At 44.0% G+C, this 21368-nt stretch overlaps 1 protein-coding gene and 1 long non-coding RNA gene across 2 annotated transcripts; both read right to left on the bottom strand.

Annotated features, from left to right (window-relative positions):
* Positions 1–280: 280 nt before the first annotated feature.
* LOC136491910 (uncharacterized) lies at positions 281–667 on the bottom strand. Its single transcript, XM_066488114.1, has one exon. The coding sequence runs from the start codon at positions 665–667 to the stop codon at positions 281–283; it is 387 nt and encodes a 128-aa protein (XP_066344211.1).
* A 4880-nt stretch (positions 668–5547) lies between these two features.
* On the bottom strand, positions 5548–6246 carry LOC136492924 (uncharacterized). Its single transcript, XR_010768238.1, has 4 exons — positions 6120–6246; positions 5967–6036; positions 5772–5870; positions 5548–5682 (listed from the first exon to the last, which is right to left on the bottom strand). It is a non-coding gene; the product is annotated as an uncharacterized lncRNA (long non-coding RNA).
* Positions 6247–21368: the final 15122 nt, after the last annotated feature.

Here is a 21368-nt window from a genome sequence, read left to right as displayed (position 1 = left end):
CAAGGGTTTCCACGCAAAGATGTCTCTATTGGCGTGGAGGAAGCCAACGGGCATGCTTTCCTATTTAGAGGAAAGCGTGGTACCAATGCGTACTATTTTCCCTCGGTGCTCCCAGGGTCCATGAGGACCTCCTTAGAGCCTTCTACTGGCTTGAAGGACCTGGTTGACCACTTGGGTCGGGTGCCTCTTCAGCGACCTCTTGCCTGAGGGCCACGAGCTCTCCGAAGGCGACGATTGCTATGGCGTGATCACAGCACTCGACTTTGCACTCGTAGGCACGCTAAAATGAGGTGTCGACAGTGATGACCCCACCTAGGCCCGGCATCTTCAGCTTGAGGTAGGTGTAGTTGGGGATGGCCATGAACTTCACGTAGCATGGTCGTCCTAGGATGGTGTAGTAAATTCCATGAAACCCCACCACTTCAAAAGCGACAGTCTCCATCATGTAGTTGGATGGACCCCCGAAGGTGATGGGCAGATCGATCTGCCCAAGCGGCATGGCCTGCTTTCCAAGCATGATGCCATGAAAGGGCACGCCGATTGGCCGGATGCACGCTCGGTCAACGCCCATAGCGTCGAGTGTCTCGGCGTACATAATGTTGAGGCCACTGCCTCCATCTATTAGTACTTTGGTGAGCCGCTTCATGCCAATGATTAGGTCAACCATGAGTGGGTATCTCCCTGGCTGTGGGACGCTCTCTGGGTGGTCAGTCCGATTGAAGGTTATAGCGGACTTAGACCACTAGAGGAAGGCTGGTGTGGCCGGTTCGGTCGCATAAACCTCACGGCACGCGATCTTCTGGCGGCGCTTGGAGTCATAGGCCTCTGATCCTTTGAAGATCATGAGGCAGCCATCCGGTGTTGGAAAGTCATCATCCTTCCCCTCAGCGTCGTCCGTGGTAGGGTTAGGGTTCTTCCCATGCTCCACTTTATTGGATCCTCCAAACATGAACCGCTTCATGAGGGTGCAGTCCTTGTACAGATGCTTGACGGAGAAGGCATGGTTTGGGCATGGCCCCTTGAGTAGTTTTTTGAAGTGGTTTAGAGTGCCCTCTACGGGCTTCCGACCACCCCTATGGTCAGCGGCGGCCATGAGAGAGCCCACGCGCCATTGCTTCTTGTTCTTCTTTTTGGCAGGATGGTTGGAGGCACCTTCGCCAGCGTCCTTGTCTCGCCTCGCCTTGCCATTGAGGCGATTGAAGATCACTCTAACCGCTTCTTCACTCGAGGCATGGCTGGTGGTGATGTCAAGGAGTTCCTTGGTGGTCTGTGGACCCTTGCGTCCCAGTTTGTGAACTAGAGACTTGCAAGTGGTCCCAGATACGAAAGCCCCTATAACATCGGTGTTGGCGACGTTAGGTAGCTTGTTGCAGTGCCAGGAGAAACGCTGGATGTACCCATGGAGGGTCTCACTGGCCTTCTATCAGTAGTTTTTGAGGTCCCATGGGTTCCCAGGGTGCTTGTATGTGCCCTAAAAGTCCCCCACGAAGATCTCCTTCAGGTTCGCCCAACTCTGGATTCTGTTGGATGGCTAGTGTTCCAACCATGTTCATGCCGAATCAGCTAAGAACAGTGGAAGGTTGCAGATGATGAAATCATCATTATTCGCACCACTGGCTTGGTAGGCAAGCCGATAATCTTCAAGCCATAGTCTGGGGTTCGTCTCCCCAGAGTACTTATGGATGTTGGTTGAAGGCCGGTACCTTGGTGGGAAGGCAGCGTTGAGGATGTGTCGGCTGAAGGTCTGAGGCCCCAGTAGGCCAGGGCTCAGGCTTCGGCCCTCACCGCTGTCGTAGCGTCTGCCACAGCAAGGGTGATAGCCGTGGCTAGCTCCCTCTCCTGGGTCATTGTGAGTACGCCTACGAGCATTGAGGGTGTTGCGCGCGTCATGGTTGTGGCCGAGACGCTGATGCACCAGGATCGCAGCACGCTGCCTGCCACCCTATGGCACCTGGTGGACCGATGCATCCCTGTCGGGGCATTCAGAGGGCATGCACTGGCTAGCATTAGGCTAGCGTCGCCAAGACAATGAGCTCTCTACCTGCTGTGCCGCCACATGCTCGAGCAGCGTGCGAATCTCGTGGTGAGCCCGACGATCCTTGGGCATCGCGGCCTCTGGAAGACCATGGAGCAGGGCCGCCGCAGCGGTGATGTTCTGGCTTGCTTGGGCGAACCGAGGGAGGGCTTCATCATTGGCGATGATCCTCCATTTCATGTCATGGGCCATGGCGCATGTGCGCCCACCGTCTCCGTGGCGCTCGATTTTCTGATCGAGCTCTACGCATTCTTGCTCAAGCTAGAGCCACGCTTCCTCGATCTCTCGATGTCGAGCTTTTAGCTACTCCACCCACATGCGAGGTGGGGCTACTGTCTCCCCCTCGGCCTCATCGCTGAGGTTGTTCGCCGGGGTAGCCTCCTCCTTGTGGATGCTTTTGACATGTCCCTCAGGGGTACTCGTCATGAAACATTCGTGAGAGGGGTGATGGCTTCCCCTGCTAGAGTTAGAGCCAGAGGGCGACTCTGGCTCCTCTATAAGGAGGTCATGGAAAGATTCTATGACATGTTCAATCACACCCAAGAATTCGTCGCTCGTGGGAGGTGGAATCATGCATTGTGCCACAAGGTGGCTAATAGTCCCCGCGGCGTTGCGGAGACCAAATGGAAGCACTGTCGGGGCGCTCTATATGAGGTGTTCCGAAGAGAGAGGTTCCCCACCAATGATCCATGCCATGTCGTTGGTGTAAGAGAAGGCAAGGCAGTGTGGGTCCTCCATGGACGGCTTGGGTCCCAGGGAGACACCGAGCTGGCGCTCAAGCCTCCCGTAGTCGAAGTCGATGGAGGGGAGAGGTTGGATGGCGGCGTGAGCCAATGCCAACTCTCCTCCCATCATGATGATAAAGTCCAAGTCCTCGAAGCGTACATGTGCGCCCGGGACCCAGCTGATACCGTGGCTAGCCATCCAAGGCCTAATGTTAATATCGAAATGCGCAAAGGTCCTCTACCTGGCGCGCCAACTATTGGTGTTTCGAGTAAACACCAACGAGTAAATTTATGTTATTATGCGTCTAATCTGGATGGTGTGCTAAAAAGACACAAGGTTTATACTGGTTCGGGCAGAATGTCCCTGCGTCCAGTTCGTGGCTGCTGCTCGTGTTATTAGCACTAAAAAGTTCATGGTAGGGGTTACAAATGGGCGAGAGAGGGAAAGGTCCCAAGTCTCTAATGTAAAGGCCGAATGGGTGCTGAGAGCTTGGTCACTGCTCAGCTATGTGTGACGTGATGTGTGGTGTGTTGAATCGATCGGTCCCCTTAGTGGGGTGCCCTGCTTTCCATTTTATAGGCCAAGGGGGAGCAGCAATTATAGATGGGAGAAAGAAGAAATACCAAAGGCAAATGAGGTCCTTCAAAGATGTCGGGTCTTCCTTTTCCTCTGTGCGAGCCCCGTTGACATGGCAGGCGGTACCAGGGATAGCTCCGTGCTGGGCATCTGTCCGCTGATGATGTCATGTCTTGGCATTGTCAGTGAGTTGTCACGTCCCATCCCGCCCTAGCGGGCGGCGTGGCGGACCAGGGTGCCGATCCGTGGCCATACAGGGAGCAGACGGCGCAGTGACCGCATGTCCATTACTGTAGGTGATGCGAGTTTCCTCCTGGACCATAGTGGTTGTCATGAGCTTCCGTCAGGATCCACGCCCGAGGGCAAATGGCAGCGCCCACAACACTCTAAGACAAATGTCGGCACCTACAACACTGTTCAGGCTCTGACATGCCTGGGAGGGCTTAAAGCGCCCTTATTGTCATATCCTGACGGTACTTTCCTGTAGGCGTGCAAGGTATGGTCCTCGGTATTACGGTTGACTTGAGTGCTCTGCCTTATCTGCGTGCGTCATTAGGAAGGAGCAGCGTGCAGATGTCGGGCGAGGCGGAGCCAGCCCCTTGAAATCGGGCGAGGCGTAGCCAGCCCTCAGATGTCAAGCGTGGCGGAGCCAGCCCCCAGACATCGGGCAAGGCGGAGCCAGCCCTTGGGGGTCGGGCGAGATGGAGTCTACCCTCAGACATCAGGCGAGGTGGAGCCAGCCTTCAGACATCGAGCGAGATGGAGCTAGCCCTCGGGGGTCGGACGAGGCGGAGCAAGCCCTCGGGGGTCGAGCGAGACGGAGTCTGCCCTCAAACATCGGGCGAGGCGGAGCCAGCCCTCAGGAGTCAGCTTGAGGTGGAGTCAACCCTCAGGGGTCGGACGAGATGAGACCTGCGGCCATAGCGCCCATCGAGGCGGAGCCATCCATTGAGGGTCAGACGAGGCAGGGCCCATGGTCTTGGTGGACAGACGAAAAGTGATCCGGCAAGCGGTGTAGTCGCACTCTTGATCGCGTGGATGAATCAATGTTGACGGTCTTTAGCTCCTGCTCTTCGGGTACCCTAATATTGGTCCCCGACAATGCTGTCACTCCATCTCATAAAGAATGCAATTCTCGTTTTTAAGGAGTCAAAAGATTTAAATTTTGACCAAAATTATATAAAAATAATAACATTTATGATACACAATAAATATCATTAGACTAGTTACATAGTATATTTTGATAATAAATTTATTTGGAGATATAAATATTAATACTATTTACTATAAATTTGATCATACTTGAGCTAGTTTGACTGGCATAAATCTCATAATTGTATTCTTTTATAACAGAGGGAGTACAATCTAGTTCATCATTTAGCTATTTCTAGAAGTTAAATGCCCTAATACACGCTTCTTACACACATAGGGCAGAAACACTTTTTCGATAAGGAAAGATTTATTAATTTCAAGATCGTTACATCGAGATTATACAAAGATCTTGAAATATTTCTGGCCTTTGTATAACAAGAATACATATAGTCTTATAAAAGATTTTTTTTTAAAAGACACTAATTAATAACACTCAGTACGAAGACTATACTGCCACTCATGTGTTCGGGTAAAAAAACTCCTTGGCCACCCGCACCAATTGTTGAGGTACCGCTACAACCAAATCTTATGAAGATGGCTTCTGTAGGATAGCTTATGTACGAAGCCAACACTACTACAGGATGGCCTTTTTGTCCCGGGCGGTAACGGCCTTTAGTCCCGGTTACCGCGCCAGGACAACGATCCTGGAATTAAAGGTGGGACCTTCAGTCCTGGGTCATCGAGTTGGGACTAAAGAGGGACCTTTAGTCCCAGTTGGTGTTACCAATCGGGACTAAAGACCCTCCAGCCGAGCAAATGTGGCCGCACCCTTTAGTCCCGGTTGGTAACCCCAACTGGGACTAAAGGTTCCTTTTCTTTTTCCTTTTTTTATTTAATTTGTTTTCAGTTCAGTTACACATATTTGTTTAATATATAATATATTTTTATGTAGCTAATATAAATACACGCACGCATATAATTACATCTAATTCTCATCTCGAGCATTATTATATTCGAATAAAGTATGAAACTATATATATTATAGATATATATGTATATATACAACACTTTCATAATCTTGTTCTCAAAAATAACTATATCAATAAACATTTAATTTACATCATTTATTCCTTAGGATCAAAGTAGAACTCGCCGTTGGGATTTAGCACTTTTTCTAGAAGAAATCCTGCTATTGACTCTTGAACTGCTTTTAGATGGTCTTTTTGCATGACCCTTTGTTTCAACCATTCAGTCTTGCATTTGAAATAAAAGGAAAAGTATTAATACATATATATATATATATATTCATTTAAAAATAAATAAAAAATTGATATATATGTACTCTGAGGACATCTTCAGGAGTTCTTCTTATGTGTGCAGTGATAAATTCACAAACATAGTATCCACACAAGTTATTACCTGGTTGCTGCCACAAACACCACTGTACGAGAAGAAGATTATTCTCATCATCTCACACGTAAATTGAAATACGATATAGTAATTAAACATGTGGGGAAGTATATATAGTACAACTTACTGGTATTTCAACTACATTAAGTGGTGCCTTGCAATCCTTGCGGTGTTGCCGAATAAACTCTTTCCAAACCCTGTGCGACCAATAATGTACGATCGTTAATAAATTATGGCAAAGTCTATTCAATAATAGTTGTGCGTGAGAGATCGAAATTACCCCTGGATAATGTCTATCACATCTTGGTATAGTGCCCGCTCTTTTCTCAACGAGTCCAAGATTACTAACCGACTTAAGTTTAACTCAATGACAATGAGTATCCAGTGAAACCTGCATTGGTTTATACACACACGTACATGCATATAAGTTGTATTGATATTACATAAAATGTGTAGACTACATTATTATTAACACTTACTGAAAGTTGTATGGGAAAAGTATTGTTGTCTTGTCATGCTGCTTCACGAAGAACCTCATGATATTCTTCTGTGGTTCAGATACCCACTGCTCCTTGACAATAATATCGGTTTTGAATACGATATAAGGATCAATGAAGACAACGCTGGTGTCTTGTATTCTTTGGAGCTCTAACATCTGGAATATGTATATAAATATAAGTTACATGTGAGGATAATTATATACACATACACATGGAAGTGAGTTTATTAAATAAAAGTACAAATCACTTACAAACAAAAGGAGCTAATGATTGATTTGTCCAGAGCGTCCATGTGGTATAGTTGATGCAATTCTTTAAAACTAATATGTAAGATGTCATCGCCATGGAAGTAATGATGGTCTCTAAATCTGACAAAGATCCACTCCTCACCCCTACCACATGCCTGCATGTACCACTTGTTGAGCAAGTACATTTGCGTACCCAATTCATTCAGAGCCGCAGGGTTATACAGACTTTTGCCAAATTTATAAGTCTTCTAGGTATCAACTTCTAGGTTCTGGATTAGAGCTTTGCCCATCAATTGATCCAAGGTTAAACTAGTTAGTTCAAAAAAAGCATTAAGGTCTTGAACCGACACTTTTCTAGAGTTGTCTGGTCGATAGACTTCTATGTTGGAACCATATTCATTAGCAACAACAAGATTTTGCATTGGTTGCTTCTATTATCCGAGCTATGGGACATCCTTCCCTGATGCTCTTTTCCTTTTCTTATCTGCATCATGTGACTTCACGAGGGAGCGGTCATAGTCTGATAGTGGCGGAGGCTTACAAACTTCAAGCATCTTTTTCTTGTGAGCTTCGACCTTCTGCCTCAGCAGATCTCATGGTATGTAAAAGTACGGCTTCTCCTTAAGCTTCGCTTGTCTCTGCTTTTTTATATCTATAAAAAAATCTTTCACTTTTTTGTCTTCTTTAGCTGCTATTTGCTCATCAGTCTTTTTAGGAAGTATTTCTTGAGAAATAACTCTTTTTTTTGGGGTCTTCTTTGCCGCCGGGACCTTAGACGTCTCTGTAGTGCGTCGTTGTGGAGGGGGTGGGGGTGGTGTTGGAGACTGGCGTGGAGGCGATGAGGCCGGTGTTGGAGACTGGCATGGAGGCATTGGAGATCATTGTGGAGGTGGTGGGGCCGGTATAGGAGTTGGAGATCATTGTGGAGGCGATGGGGCCGGTGTAGGAGTTGGAGATCACCATGGGGATGAAGTCGTCTTGCCCCCTGCGATGCTGTGATGAGATGGGGAATGAATGATTGGGCTAGGCTGGGGGAAGACCCTGCTACAAAAACAAGTTGTGAGTCAATTATTTTTGAAGCCAATATAAAATTAATGGAAAATGATATTTCATTCACTTTCATTCATACCTAGGGTGAGGTAGGGGAAGCGGTGGTGCCCCAGGAATGATGATGAAGCATTTGCGCCATTGAATAAATGTCTTCTCTGCTTCTCCTAGTGTCTTCTCCCCATCATCGCCTTCAATGTCAAGAGGAACATTGTTGTAACCTTTGAGCACTCTATCGACCAAGACGCTAGCATATCCAGGTTGAATAACTAACCCATAGATTCTTGGTGTCTTCATTCGGTCTATTAGAGATACAACCCCGACAGCCACCATGATTGATGCATTATTACCATCTGGAATGTGCAGCTCACATGTTGTTAGAGGCTCGGTAATGTCATCAATAGGGAAGCGCAACCCAGCGTCATCTTGAATAACTGGCAGCTCCATGGAAGCACAACTGCTTTTCATCTGACCAACAGGGCTAATGGTGACTCCCGGGATTGATTGCGATTGCATTTGACTCATTGCTAGCTGCACTTGCCTCTTGATCTCCTCCTATATTCTTGCCTCAAGAGATTTTTCTCGTTCACGTGATTCAAGCAATGCTTGTCGTGACTCATTAACAAATTGCTCTAATACATGGATTCTTTCTGCCTCCTCATACTTCTTTCTCTGACGGCTTCTGTAGGTATCCTTATCTGCTAGGAATGCTTGTAGCCATGGAACCGCCCCATAGCCTCTTGTTCGACCACCGTGTTCGAGATTCTCTAGGGCATATGTCAATTCGTCCTTCTCTCTGTTGGGCTTGAAAACACCACTATCAGCTTCTTCCCTAGCATGAGCTAGTCTCTGTGTTGCTCTCTCAATTTTTTGGCTAAAAATTAGCTTGCCAGTGTCTGGGTCTAGGCTTCCCCCATGAGCGTAGAACCAATTCTTCATGCGTTGAGGCTAGTTCTTCTCTATTGTTTCAGGTATGATTCCCTTCGCAGTAATCTCTACTTCTAGGTTCTACCACTTGGGAATAGCACTCCTATAACCACCTGATTCCATGCGATGATGGTATTGCTTCTGTCAGGCATTCTGCTGATTCCTCATCACATGTTCCTCACTCTCTTGAGATGTCTTATATTGTACGAAGTCATCCCAATAGGACTCCAACTTGACAAACGCCTTAGCATTAAAATCCAATGTATCATTCTTTAAGATAAACTTTTTATACAATGTCTTCTTCCAACTCTGGAACAATGTTGCCATCTTCTTCATTGTCCAATCCCTCACTAGCTCCTTCAAAGCATCATCTGCTTGTAATGTGAAATGCTGAGTGATATCTCTCCAAGCTAGGTTCTTGTCACGATCAGATACAAAACTAATATTAGGAGCAGATATCTTCTGCTTCCATTCACGAGCACTAACTGGGATCCTATCCCTTACAATGAACCCACATTGATTGATATATGTCTGAGTATGTAGTCCCAATGGTTTGCCAGTGTCGGTGTCGAATTCTGATATTATGAAACGGCTCTCTAATGGCTTTTTTGGCCCTCGAACTTTTCTACTCTTGCCGATGGTTGATGTACATCTAGAAACTGGCTACATGAGTAGAAACACAACGATTAACAACAAATATACGTACGCATGCATCTATAAGAGATGATAGATAATCGAATATACCTCGCCAGTATTTTCTTGCGCGACAATTTGTTGATCTTCAACCACTGGGATATTCAGGATATCCTCATAATCAGCAAAGTACTGACTCGTGTCATCTACATCCGCATTGGTGCCGGCATTGATAATATCCGCCATTATGTCATCATTCAAGTTATTATCCGGAGCAGCCATTTGTATCTTCAAGATAACACATAGATAGAATTACTATGGCACATAACATAAGTACATGTGATAACACATATAGAATTACTAAATCCAATTAAATATAATAACACATAATATTTCATAAGGATAAACAATAATAAGGTATAAGCTTTGGAATCGAATCAAAAACACTTTCAATCCAAAAACATGGAAATAAGTACATGTATATATACACATAGAATGATACAATTTTCTCTCTCTCTCAACACATAGAAATAAGTGCATATGTATATATCTCTAGATATGCATGTGATAACACATAGAATGTCTCTCTAGATATAATTTTCTCTCTCTCTCAACACATGGAAATAAGTACATATGTATACATATAGAATCTCTCTCTAGATATGCATGTGATATAGATAAAATTACTAATAAAATATCCAAGTGATATATAGATAGAATTACTAAAATAAAATATGCACGTGATATAGAGATAGAATTACTAATAAAATATGCATGTGTCAATTACAAAAAAAATTTAAATCTAACACATATATAGAGAGAGATAGAATAATAATTATTAAATATATCAAAAACTATAATAAAAAAATATCTAAAAAACTATCTAAATAAAGTACTAATTAAATTTTAATATATTTAAATCTAATTAACATATATCAAAAACTATCTAAAAACTAACTAAAAACTAAGAATAAACTACTAATTAAATTTTAATACATTTTAATCTAACATATATATCAAAAACTATCTAAAAACTATCTAAATAAACTAGCTGGGGCGGATGGCGGGCCAGGCATGGGCGTGCTGGCCGGCCACGGGGCCGAGCTGCACCTCGCGCGAGGCGTACGACTACGGCGGAGACGGCGAGATCGCGCGGCCGGGTGAGACGACGACGGCGCGGCGCGGCAGACGAGAGCTTGACGTACGGCCGTCGGGCGGGGCTCAACGACGAGGCCGGCCGGGAAGCGATGCGGGCGGATTGGCACGGCCGGGTGGGGGTAGACGACGGCGACGGTGCGACAGAGACGAGATCGATGTGTAGATCGAAAAGTAGAAGATGAACAGGTAGGAACCGTTCGATATATATAGGCCGGGACCCTTTAGTCCCGGCTGGTAACACCAGCCGGGACTAAACGCCATTTAATCCCAGCTGGTAAGCCGAATCGGGACTAAAGGTCCAACCCTTTAGTCCCGGCTCGGCTTACCAGCCGGGACTAAAGGAGCTTTAGTCCCGGTTGGTGTTACCAGTCGGGACTAAAGGTATTTTTGGCACGGGCAACTCCGCCCACCCTTTAGTCTTGGTTCCTGGACTGGGTCGGGACTGAAGGCCTGAAAATTTTGGCAGCCCGCCAGAGTAATTGGAAAGGCCTGGCATTTTGATTTTATTCTCCTTGTTTAATACTAGGTTAATCAATTAATTCTATAGCAACTTCAATACTTTGCAATATTTATTTTAAAAAATACTATTGATTAACTAATTATTTATTGTAAATAGGAAAATTTTGTAACCTAAAGTTTTTTATTTCTTTTATGAATATAGAATATAAATGTTACTAAAACTAAGTATTTTGTTAATGCAAAAATATATTTATAACTTAAAATTAATAAAACTAATATCATTCGATAGGAAATTTATTATCATATTATTGTAACATCAATGTTTCAATTTTTTCTCAGTTTTTGACCAAAATGACAGAAAATTTTTGTTGAACCTATAAAAATAAAGAAAATGTAGTATTTTTATTCTACAACTTTTTCAAATGAAAAAATTACCTATATAAGGATTTTAGATCTTGATGAGTTGAACAAACTTGATATTCAAAACTTTTCAATTTGAGACAATCTAGGGTTCCGAAAACTAGTTTGTAAACGTTGAAATTTAAAAATCACAAATTTGAACCATCTAAACTTTCTCAAATGGAAAGTTGACCAAAATAACAATTGTATATCTTGATGAGCTAAACAAACTTGGTATTCAAAACTTTTCAATTTGAGACAATCTAGGGTTCTGAAAACTAGTTTGTAAGCGTCAAAATTTAAAAATCATAAATTTGAACCATCCAAACTATCTCAAATGGAAAGTTGACCAAAACAACAATTATAGATCTTGATGATCTTAACAAACTTGGTATTTAAAAATTTTCAATTTGAAGTCATTTAGAGTTCATAATACTAAAGTCAAAGTGTTGTTTTTCATTTGACCAAATTTGACTTGGTCAAACTTGCTCAAATGAGACACTAAATGACCTCAGATGAAAAAACTCTGAATACCAAGTTTGATAATATCAGCAAGATCTACAATTGTTATATAGCTCATTTCCCATTTGAGAAAGTTTTATCAAACACTAGTCTCAAATTCTTGAATCTCATATAGACTTTCTAAAACTGTGTCACACTTGTGAAATTTGAACTATATTTTATTCAAACTTTCTCAAATGAAAAAATGGCCTACATAAGGATTGTAGATCTTGATGAGCTGAACAAACTTGGTATTCAAAACTTTTCAATTTGAGATAATCTAGGGTTCTGAAAACTAGTTTGTAGGTGTTGAAATTTAAAAATCACAAATTTGAACCGTCCAAACTATCTCAAATGGAAAGTTGACCAAAACAACAATTGTAGATCTTGATGAGTTTAACAAACTTGGTATTCAAAACTTTTTAATTTGAAGTCATTTAGAGTTCATAATACTAGAGTCAAAGTGTTATTTTTTCATTTGACCAAATTTGACTTGGTCAAACATGCACAAATGAGACACTAAATGACCTCAGATGAAAAAACTCTGAATACCAAGTTTGATCATCCAAGCAAGATCTACAATTGTTACATAGCTCATTTTTCCATTTGAGAAAGTTTTATCAAGCACTAGTCACAAATTCTTGAATCTCATGTAGACTTTCTAAAACTATGTCACACACTTGTGAATTTTGAAACATATATTAAACATATTACAATGTGAAGTCATAACATATTATATAATATCTGTCTCTAAAACATAATATATTAAACATGCATCGTTGTATCATGCGGGCACAACAGTGAATTTCTTCTTGACGTATGACCCTTGGTTATGATCTTGTCGTAACCATGGAGTGTCTTCATCATTTAACATGATGCTTGGATCTTTCTTCATTATGAAGGGTGGAATTTAGACATTTCTTTCATAATCTTCTAACATGTCTAACTTGTCTTCAATTCCCACTATATTTATTTTCCCAGAAAGAACTATGTGGCGCTTTGGCTCATTAATCATTGAGTTGATGTCTTCGTTTTTTCCTCTCTTTGATTTTGTAGACATGTCTTTCACATAGAACACCTGACTCACATCGGCAGCAAGGATGAATGGTTCGTCTTTGTACCCAATATTGTTGAGGTCCACTGTTGTCATTCCATACTCTTTGTCGACTGTTACCCCTCTTCCGGTCAGCTTCACCCATTGACACCGGAACAAAGGGACTTTAAAATTAGGTGTGTAATCTAGTTCCCATATCTCTTCTATGCGGCCATAATATGTTTGTATATTCCCATTTAGATCTATGCCATCTATGCGAACACCACTATTTTGATTGGTGCTCCTTTTATCTTGGGCAACTGTGTAAAATGTATTTCCATTTATCTCGTACCCTTGGTACGTGAGGATATACCACGATGGTTGCCTAGCCAACAAATATAGTTGCTCATCAATATTGTCATTGCCTTGACATTCTTTTCGCAACCAAGCACTAAAACTTTCCATGTGCTGACGCCTAATCCATGCTTCAGTCTTCCCTAGAAACTTGGATCGTAAGAACTCCTTATGTATCTCGATGTACGGATGCACCAATGATGAGTTCTGAAGAACTGTGTAGTGTGTTTTATTGAAATAATCGTCTTCCATGCCAATATATGTTTTCTTCCCTAAAGTTCCTTTACCACTGAGTCTCCCCTCGTGTCGTGATTCGGGAACGCCAATCGGGGCAAGGTCAGGAATAAAGTCAACACATAACTCAATGACCTTCTCTGTTTCATAGCCCTGGGCGATGCTTCCTTCAGGCTTAGAATGGACTTTCACATATTTCTTCAAGACACCCATAAACCTCTCGAAGGGGAACATGTTATGTAAGAACACAGGTCCAAGAATACTAATCTCCTTCACCAAATGAACTAGGAGGTGTGTCATGATATTAAAGAAGGATGGAGGGAACACCAACTCAAAGCTGACAAGATATTGAACCACATCATTCTGTAGAGTAGCTAGTTTCACTAGATTAATTGCCTTCTGAGAAATTGCATTGAGGAATACACATAGCTTCACGGTGGCTAGACGTACATGTGGAGGTAGAATTCCTCTTAAAGCAACTGGAAGCAATTGCGTCATAAGCACGTGGCAGTCGTGAGACTTTAAGTTTAGGAATTTCTTCTCTAGCACATTTATTATACCCTTTATATTGGAGGAGAATCCCGATGGGACCTTGATGCTGCTTAGACATTCGAATATGCTGTCCCTCTCTTCTTTGCTAAGCGTGTAGCTAGCAGGACTTAAGTAATGACGTCCATCATCTGTCTTCTTTGGATGAAGGATGTCTCGTTCTTTCATACCCTGCAAGTCCTGGTGTGCTTCAAGTGAATCCTTTGGCTTTCCGTACACACCCATGAATCCTAATAGGTTCACACAAAGATTCTTTGTCAGGTGTATCACGTTGATTGCATTGCGGACCTATAGGACTTGCCAATAGGGTAGCTCCCAAAAGATGGACTTCTTCTTCCATATGGGTGCGTGTCTCTTAGCATCTTTGGGAACAGATTCGCTGCCTTGTCACTTTCCAAATACTACTTTCACATTCTTGACCATTGCGAGTACATCTTCCCCGGTTCGGTTATGAGGCTTCTTCCGGTGGTCTGGCTTACCTTTAAAATGCTTCCCTTTCTTTCTTACTTGGTGATTCAAAGGAAGGAATCGACGATGACCAAGGTACATGACCTTTCAACATCTTTTCAAATATATACTGTCAAGGTCATCAAAACAATGTGTGCATGCATTATATCCTTTGTTTGTCTGACCTGAAAGATTACTTAAAGCAGACCAATCATTGATTGTTACGAACAACATTGCTCGTAGGTCAAAGTGTTCTTGTTTGTACTCATCCTAGACACGTACACCTAGTTTGTTTCATAAAACTAGAAGTTCTTCAACTAATGGCTTTAGATAGACATCAATGTCGTTGCCAGGTTGTCTCGGACCTTGGATGAGGATCGGCATCATAATAAACTTCCACTTCATGCATAACCATGGAGAAAGGTTGTAGATACATAGAGTAACTGGCCAAGTGCTATGACTAGTGCTCTGCTCCCCAAAAGGATTCATACCATCTGTACTTAAGGCGAACCTTAAGTTTCTAGCCTCATTTGCAAACTCTAGAAATTCCCTGTCTATCGCTCTCCACTAGGACCCATCAGCTGGGTGTCTCAGCATATTGTCTACCTTATGGTCTTCTTTATGCCACCGCAACAACTTTGCATGGTCTTTATTTCTGAACAAATGTTTTAAGCGTGGTATTATAGGAGCATACCACATAACCTTGGCAAGGATTTTCTTTCTAGGATGTTGTTCACCCTCGACGTCACCAGGATCATCGCGCCTAATCTTATACAGCGATGCTTTACATACCGGGCATTCATCCAAATTCTCATATTCATTGCCATGGTAGAGGATGTAGTCATTAGGACATGCATGTATCTTCTGGATTTTTAATCCCAAAGGGCAGACAAACTTTTTTGCTTCATACGTAGTGGTGGGCAATTCATTTGGCTTCGGAAGCATCTTCTTTATGAGGTTCAATAAATTCCTAAATGCCTTGTCAGATACACCATTCTTTGCCTTCCACTGTAGCAATTCCAGTGTTGTACCCAGCTTTTTTTGCCCCTCTTCGGCCGTTGGGTATAGCAACTTCCTATGATCCTTAAGCATGCGCTCGAACTTAACTTTCTCTTTTTCACTTTCACATTCTTGTTGTGCATCACGAATGGCATTGCCAAGAGCATCACCGAGATCATCTTTTGCCGCTACCTCTTCTTCATCTCCCCCCATTGTAGTATCATCAAAGGCACCATACTGAGCAATAATGTCATCAATGTCTAAATCTTCTCCTTCACCTTCTTCCATCATGACCCCGCTTTCTCTATGCTTAGTCCAACATATATAGTTTGACATGAAACCTGACTTAAGCAAATGTGAATGAAGACTCATTGAGCTTGAATATTCCTTTAAATTCTTATATAGGGCACATGGACAACACATGAAACCATCTCGCTTATTTACCTCGGCCACACCTAAGAAATAGTGCACGCCCTCAATAAAGTCTTGGGAGCGGCGATCGGCATTGTACATCCAATGGCGTGACATAATCTGCATTACACGACAAATTATGAAAACCTTGAACATAATTAAGTATTTTATTACACAACATAGATGACACACACATGGTTGATTAATTAACTAAGCCTGGCTACAACATAAGCAATCCCAACTATCACTAAACAAACTAAAACTACAATGCACTTCAGTAACATAATTATTTCGTTACCGTACGCAACTAAAACAGACAAATCATTCGTCTATTGAATATCAATAAGCTTCTCCTGCTGGCTCACTGCCACATCATCAGCAGCCGCTACCTCAAGCGCACCCGAATTCTGCACGTATGTAGCATAATCTTCCTCCCAGTACCAACCATCGCATCCATTGCCCTTCCACTGAAATTAAAGCTAAAAAATATTTAGTCAAAAATATTCAAGAAAAGCAGGTCAATTAGCCATAATAATCAAATGTGTAAGAAACTCACATCGCGATCCGGGCACTTGTAGAAAACACGACCCTTGTTGGATCCCTGTCTCTTGACTCGGTACTCCATCACAATCTTCTGCTTACACTTGCCGCAGATAATGAGAGGGAGTTTTGGCCTTAGTCGTTTCGCAACTGAACGAGAGGCCGAGGATCCGGTACCAGTTATCATCTACTTTCTATACTTATTTTTGCAAACTAGTGTAAATTTCACATTTTCTAAAATAATATATTTAAACAAAACTAAAATTATTTATTTATCTAACTAAACCATGAAATATGTACTATGTATAATAGTAAAATACCAAACTATCTAGTGATTTTACTATTGTAAATCATCATGTGATTTTGAGCTAAAAATGACATAGAAATCATAATCAAATCCACCATATTAAGTTACTTTCTATACTTATTTTTACAAACTATTGTAAATTTCTCATTTCTAAAGGAATATATTAAAAAAATAAAAATATTTATTTATCTAACTAAACCATGAAATGTGCTACATATACTAGCAATACTAAACTATCAAGTGATTTTGATGAACTAATTTAACTTTTGTTTATCCAAGCATATATGCAAATCATCATGTGATTTTGAGCTAAAAATGACATAAAATCATAATAAAGTCCAACATATAAAGTTACACATGCATCTACATCGCAAAATGAGATAAGCTACTGATAAAACATAAGAGGATTAAGTTTGTTACCTCCAAAATCGAAGAGCAACACCAATGGAGGGGGAGAGAGAGCAAGAAAGTAAGCTGAAGAACAGAGGCAGTGAGTTTGAATGGAATGGCTCGGGCTCGGGGAGGAAGAAATGAGCTGACCTATAGGCTGGGATAATTAGTCTCAGTTAGGGGGCCAAACCGGGACTAAAGATTAATCTTTATTCCCGGAGCATCACCAAAAAAGAAGTATGTTTCTTTTCAAAAACTAAGTCCGTTCCTACACAGAAACACTAAAACAGTACAAAAATATATCTTATGTTAACATATGTGCTATGTCGTCCTCCTCGCAAAAAAAAAAAGAGTTGTCGGAAGGTTAGTTTGGACTTCTAGTCATCCTTCTAATTTGATATCCATTCATGTGTCAACGTAAAAGGTCAGGTTAGTACCTCAAAAAAAAAGGTCAGATTAGTGAAAGCACTACACTAATCGGCTCGTCCTGTGGTGTCACTACTCACTACCACCTTTAATTTTGATCTTCCTTAATCTTGTGTGGGCCAAAGAGCCAAAGAGGGTTCAGTGGCATCACAGGAGGTACTATGAGCTCTGAAGACGACACGCAGGATGCGCACTAGCAAGATACCCTGACAGCGACTGACCTTCCCTTTGATTGAGCTTTGACCAGCTTGTTGTTACCGGCAGGAAACTGCCCTAGATGCTGAATCTGTTCTCGAAATTTACTTGGAATTTTGCTGGTTCTTCGTTCAATTCGCCGCAGCTAGCCCACAGGCCACAGATTATGAGTTTGGCTGAGTTCCAGTATGTCAGTTAGGCAAATTTCGCATTAACTGTTGCTAGTTTGGTCGCCGCCAAATTTGTTCATGGGAATTCGGCAATGCCTCGATCAAAAGGTACACGGTGCTGTTTGGAACGCACGAGTCATGTCAATTCCGGCGATTTTCCCGTGTCCCAAATAAACGATGCCTGAGCTGAGATCCAAACGGACTGCCGGATTCCTGAAGCACGCTGCTGCCTGCAAAAAGAAGTAAGCTGCCCGAAATCAGCTGATGCTGATCCCTGCAGGATATGGATATTTGACTTGTCCTTGCGCTGCAATGCAGGTAAAGCCTAGATAAAGTGACTTTGGCTGCATGCATGACGCATAAAGTTTTGAGATGGCCATTGCAGTGTTGCAGCAAGCAGCAGCAACCATCAACTGTGTATGACGAAGCTGTCATAGCAGCAGTTTTGTGGAAGCCGTCGCAACTTGCTCGAAACCCACTCAATTTTTTATCATAGCCTATACATGCGATGAAATGACACCTCGACAAGTTTCGTGAATTTTGGACTTCGTTTCCATTTTATATAATTTAAAATACTTTACACGCAAGTTCCTCGCCGTATTCCGTGAAAATGATACGCCAAATTTGGCATCTGTCACTGGATACGGTCTCACACCACATGCAATACCATGAATATGATTTTTTGAATCACTCAATTCCAATATTCGATGCACATGCAGTTCAAATTTGAATTACTGGGAAGAATTCAAGTAAATGAAATAAACTTATTAAATATAGCTAATAAAATAAAAAAAGCTCCAAATTTTAAATATGTCTTTTAAATATTATTGTTAGCCACCAGAAAAAAATTGGGAAAAAAACAATTTTTTTTTTGTATTTGCCGAGAGCCTCAAAGGGCTCTCGGCAAAGAGTTTTAAAAAAATAAAAAAAAACTTTGCCGAGAGCCCGGATCTGGGCCCTCGGCAAAGGCCCAGTCCACATAGACCAATCATGGCCCACTCAGCCTTTCCTCTCGCCCGCGCGCCCCGCATCCCCTTCCTCTCGCCGCCGCCGGTCCCCCGCGCTGCCACAGCCTCTCCCCCGCCCCCGCCCGTCACCGCGCCGCCGTAGCCCGCCCCCGCCCCATCCCCGTGCCGCTGGAGCAGCAGCCCGGCCCGCTGAGCGCCGTCGTCGTCGGGGCCGCGTCGCCCCCCGCCTCGCCCAGTGGTCGGGCACCGCCGCCGCCCCCCGGCCACGCCCGCCGGTGGCCCACCCCCACGGCCAGCGCGTCCCCGGCCGGCCCCGCGCGCCCTCGGCCACGCTCGCCGGTGGCCCACCCCCGTGGCCAGCGCGTCCCCGGGCGGCCCCGCGTGCCCCCGGCCACGCCCGCCGGTGGCCCACCCCCGCGGCCAGCGCATCCCCGGCCAGCCCCGCGCGCCCCCGGCCGGCCGTGCAGAGAGCATTTGGAGGAGGAAGGGAGAAGAGACGAGGGGAGAAGGAGGGGAGAAGGAGAGGCCGATGACCGTCACGCCCCCGCGTCGTCGCGTCACGCCGAGCGGTCGTTGCCGTTTTCCCCGCGTCTAGCCGAAGACGAGGGTGATCCCGACTCCGCGTCGCCCGACTACACTGCCACCCAAGGTAAAGCCCCCCTCCCGCCTGTTGCTGGCCTTCATGCCATTTCTGGATTAGTGGGCCTTCGTGCTTTTTGTGGATGTGTTGGCCATCGTGCCATATGTCGCTGTGTCGGCCATCGTGCCGTCTTTTTCCTTGCAGGTTTTGGAAGCCTCCCCGTACAGGGGAGGTTCTGCCGAAATTTTGAACTTATAAATTGTGTTTCTTGTTTTGTAGAGAAGAGCCCGACGGAGGGGACCCGGAGTACCCCGAGCGTCTTCCTTCGGGTCTACCTGCACTGTGTCACCTCTCCACTCCACCGCCACCCTAGGTATAAGCCCTTTGTCCGTAACCCTAGCTAGATCACGTAAACCAGTTAGGCGTCTCCCGTTCGAAAGAGATACGGTCGTAGGTATGTGGATCTCTGCATATCTGCGACCGTATCTGTTTTGGATTGTCCATGTTATTTGGACAGCCCACGGATGCGTAGATGATTTAGTTTGTATGGTCCGGTCCGGTCCGAGATGGGGTTTCGGCAGCACCTCCCTGTTGTTCTTCGGATACACACTCTCCCTTCCAGGACGTGTATCGGGAGAACAGCGGGGATGTGCTGCCGAAATTCTATCTCGGATTAGAGCGGAGCATGGAAACTAACCTCATCTACGCATCCACGGGTGGGATTAGGACCTATCCCTACCTATTAGATAGTAGGCAAGCGGTGCATATGCTATTGATGGTTATATTACTCTGTTATATATATGGTAGATGATGGATAACCGTGATTGGATGTACACGGGCCGCCGTAGTCAGAATTAGGTCACTCGTGAATGGATACAGAAGACTGAGGATTTCTTGGACAAAGCATTTGGTGTGGGTGCTCAAGCAGCAACAGAGGTGTGGTGTCCCTGCAGCGAATGTGCAAACAAGAATAGGAAAACCAGGAAGGTCATTGAGGAACATCTTTGCAAGTTTGGGTTTACGCCAGACTATACCCGGTGGGTGTGCCATGGTGAAGGCCATCGTATTAGAGATGAGGCATTGAGGCCACGCTTGGAGGAGTTTGATAGTGATGGCGGGGTACCAGACATGATGGATGACTTCCACGAAGCACACTTTGATGAACGATGTACGGACGAAACCGAGGAGTAGGAGCCAGAGGAAACCGCAAGGGCATTCTATCACATGATGGAGTCGGCTAAGAGGCCCCTTCATGACAAGACAAATGTTTCTCAACTCGATGCCATTGGATGTTTAATGGGGTTAAAGTCCATGCATATCATGAGTCGAGACTACTTCGATAGTATGCTGGCAGTTTTTGGGACCCTGCTTCCGGCAGATCACGCGCTGCCGAAGAACATGTACGAGTCAGTGAAGCTCCTCAAAGCTCTTAAGATGTCGTATGAGCAGATACACACTTGTGAGAACGGGTGCATCCTCTTTAGGAAAGAACACGCGGAAGCAAAGTACTATCCAAAGTGTAAGTCCTCTAGGTATGTGGAGGTAGAATCTAGTGATGGGCAGAAGAAGTAGCTTGGAATCCCCATGAAAGTCCTACGGTACCTTCCATTCATACCGAGACTCCAACGTCTATTCATGAGCGAGGAGTCCGCGAAACAGATGACATGGCACAAAAATGGCATTCGATATAATCCTGACAAGATGGTACATCCATCAGATGGTGAAGCATGGCAAACATTTGATGGCATTTATGCTGACAAAGCTCTAGAGGCTCGTAATGTGTGTGTTGCGTTTGCAACAGATGGGTTCAATCCTTTTGGAATGATGGCGGCCCCATACGCTTGTTGGCCAATCTTCGTTATCCCCCTCAATCTCCCCCCCCCCCGGCGTCCTTCTTCAACGTCAGAACATATTCTTGTCGCTAATAATTCCTGGTCACCCAGGGAAACATATGGGTGTGTTCATAGAGCCTTTGATTGATGAGTTGATCAGTGTATGGGATCACGGGGTACTGACATACGACCGTGCTACAAAGAGAAATTGTGGACATGTGG

Source organism: Miscanthus floridulus, chromosome 11, assembly GCF_019320115.1.
Source record: "Miscanthus floridulus cultivar M001 chromosome 11, ASM1932011v1, whole genome shotgun sequence".
Lineage (NCBI taxonomy): Eukaryota > Viridiplantae > Streptophyta > Magnoliopsida > Poales > Poaceae > Miscanthus > Miscanthus floridulus.
This window is presented reverse-complemented; position numbering and strand designations above follow the sequence as displayed.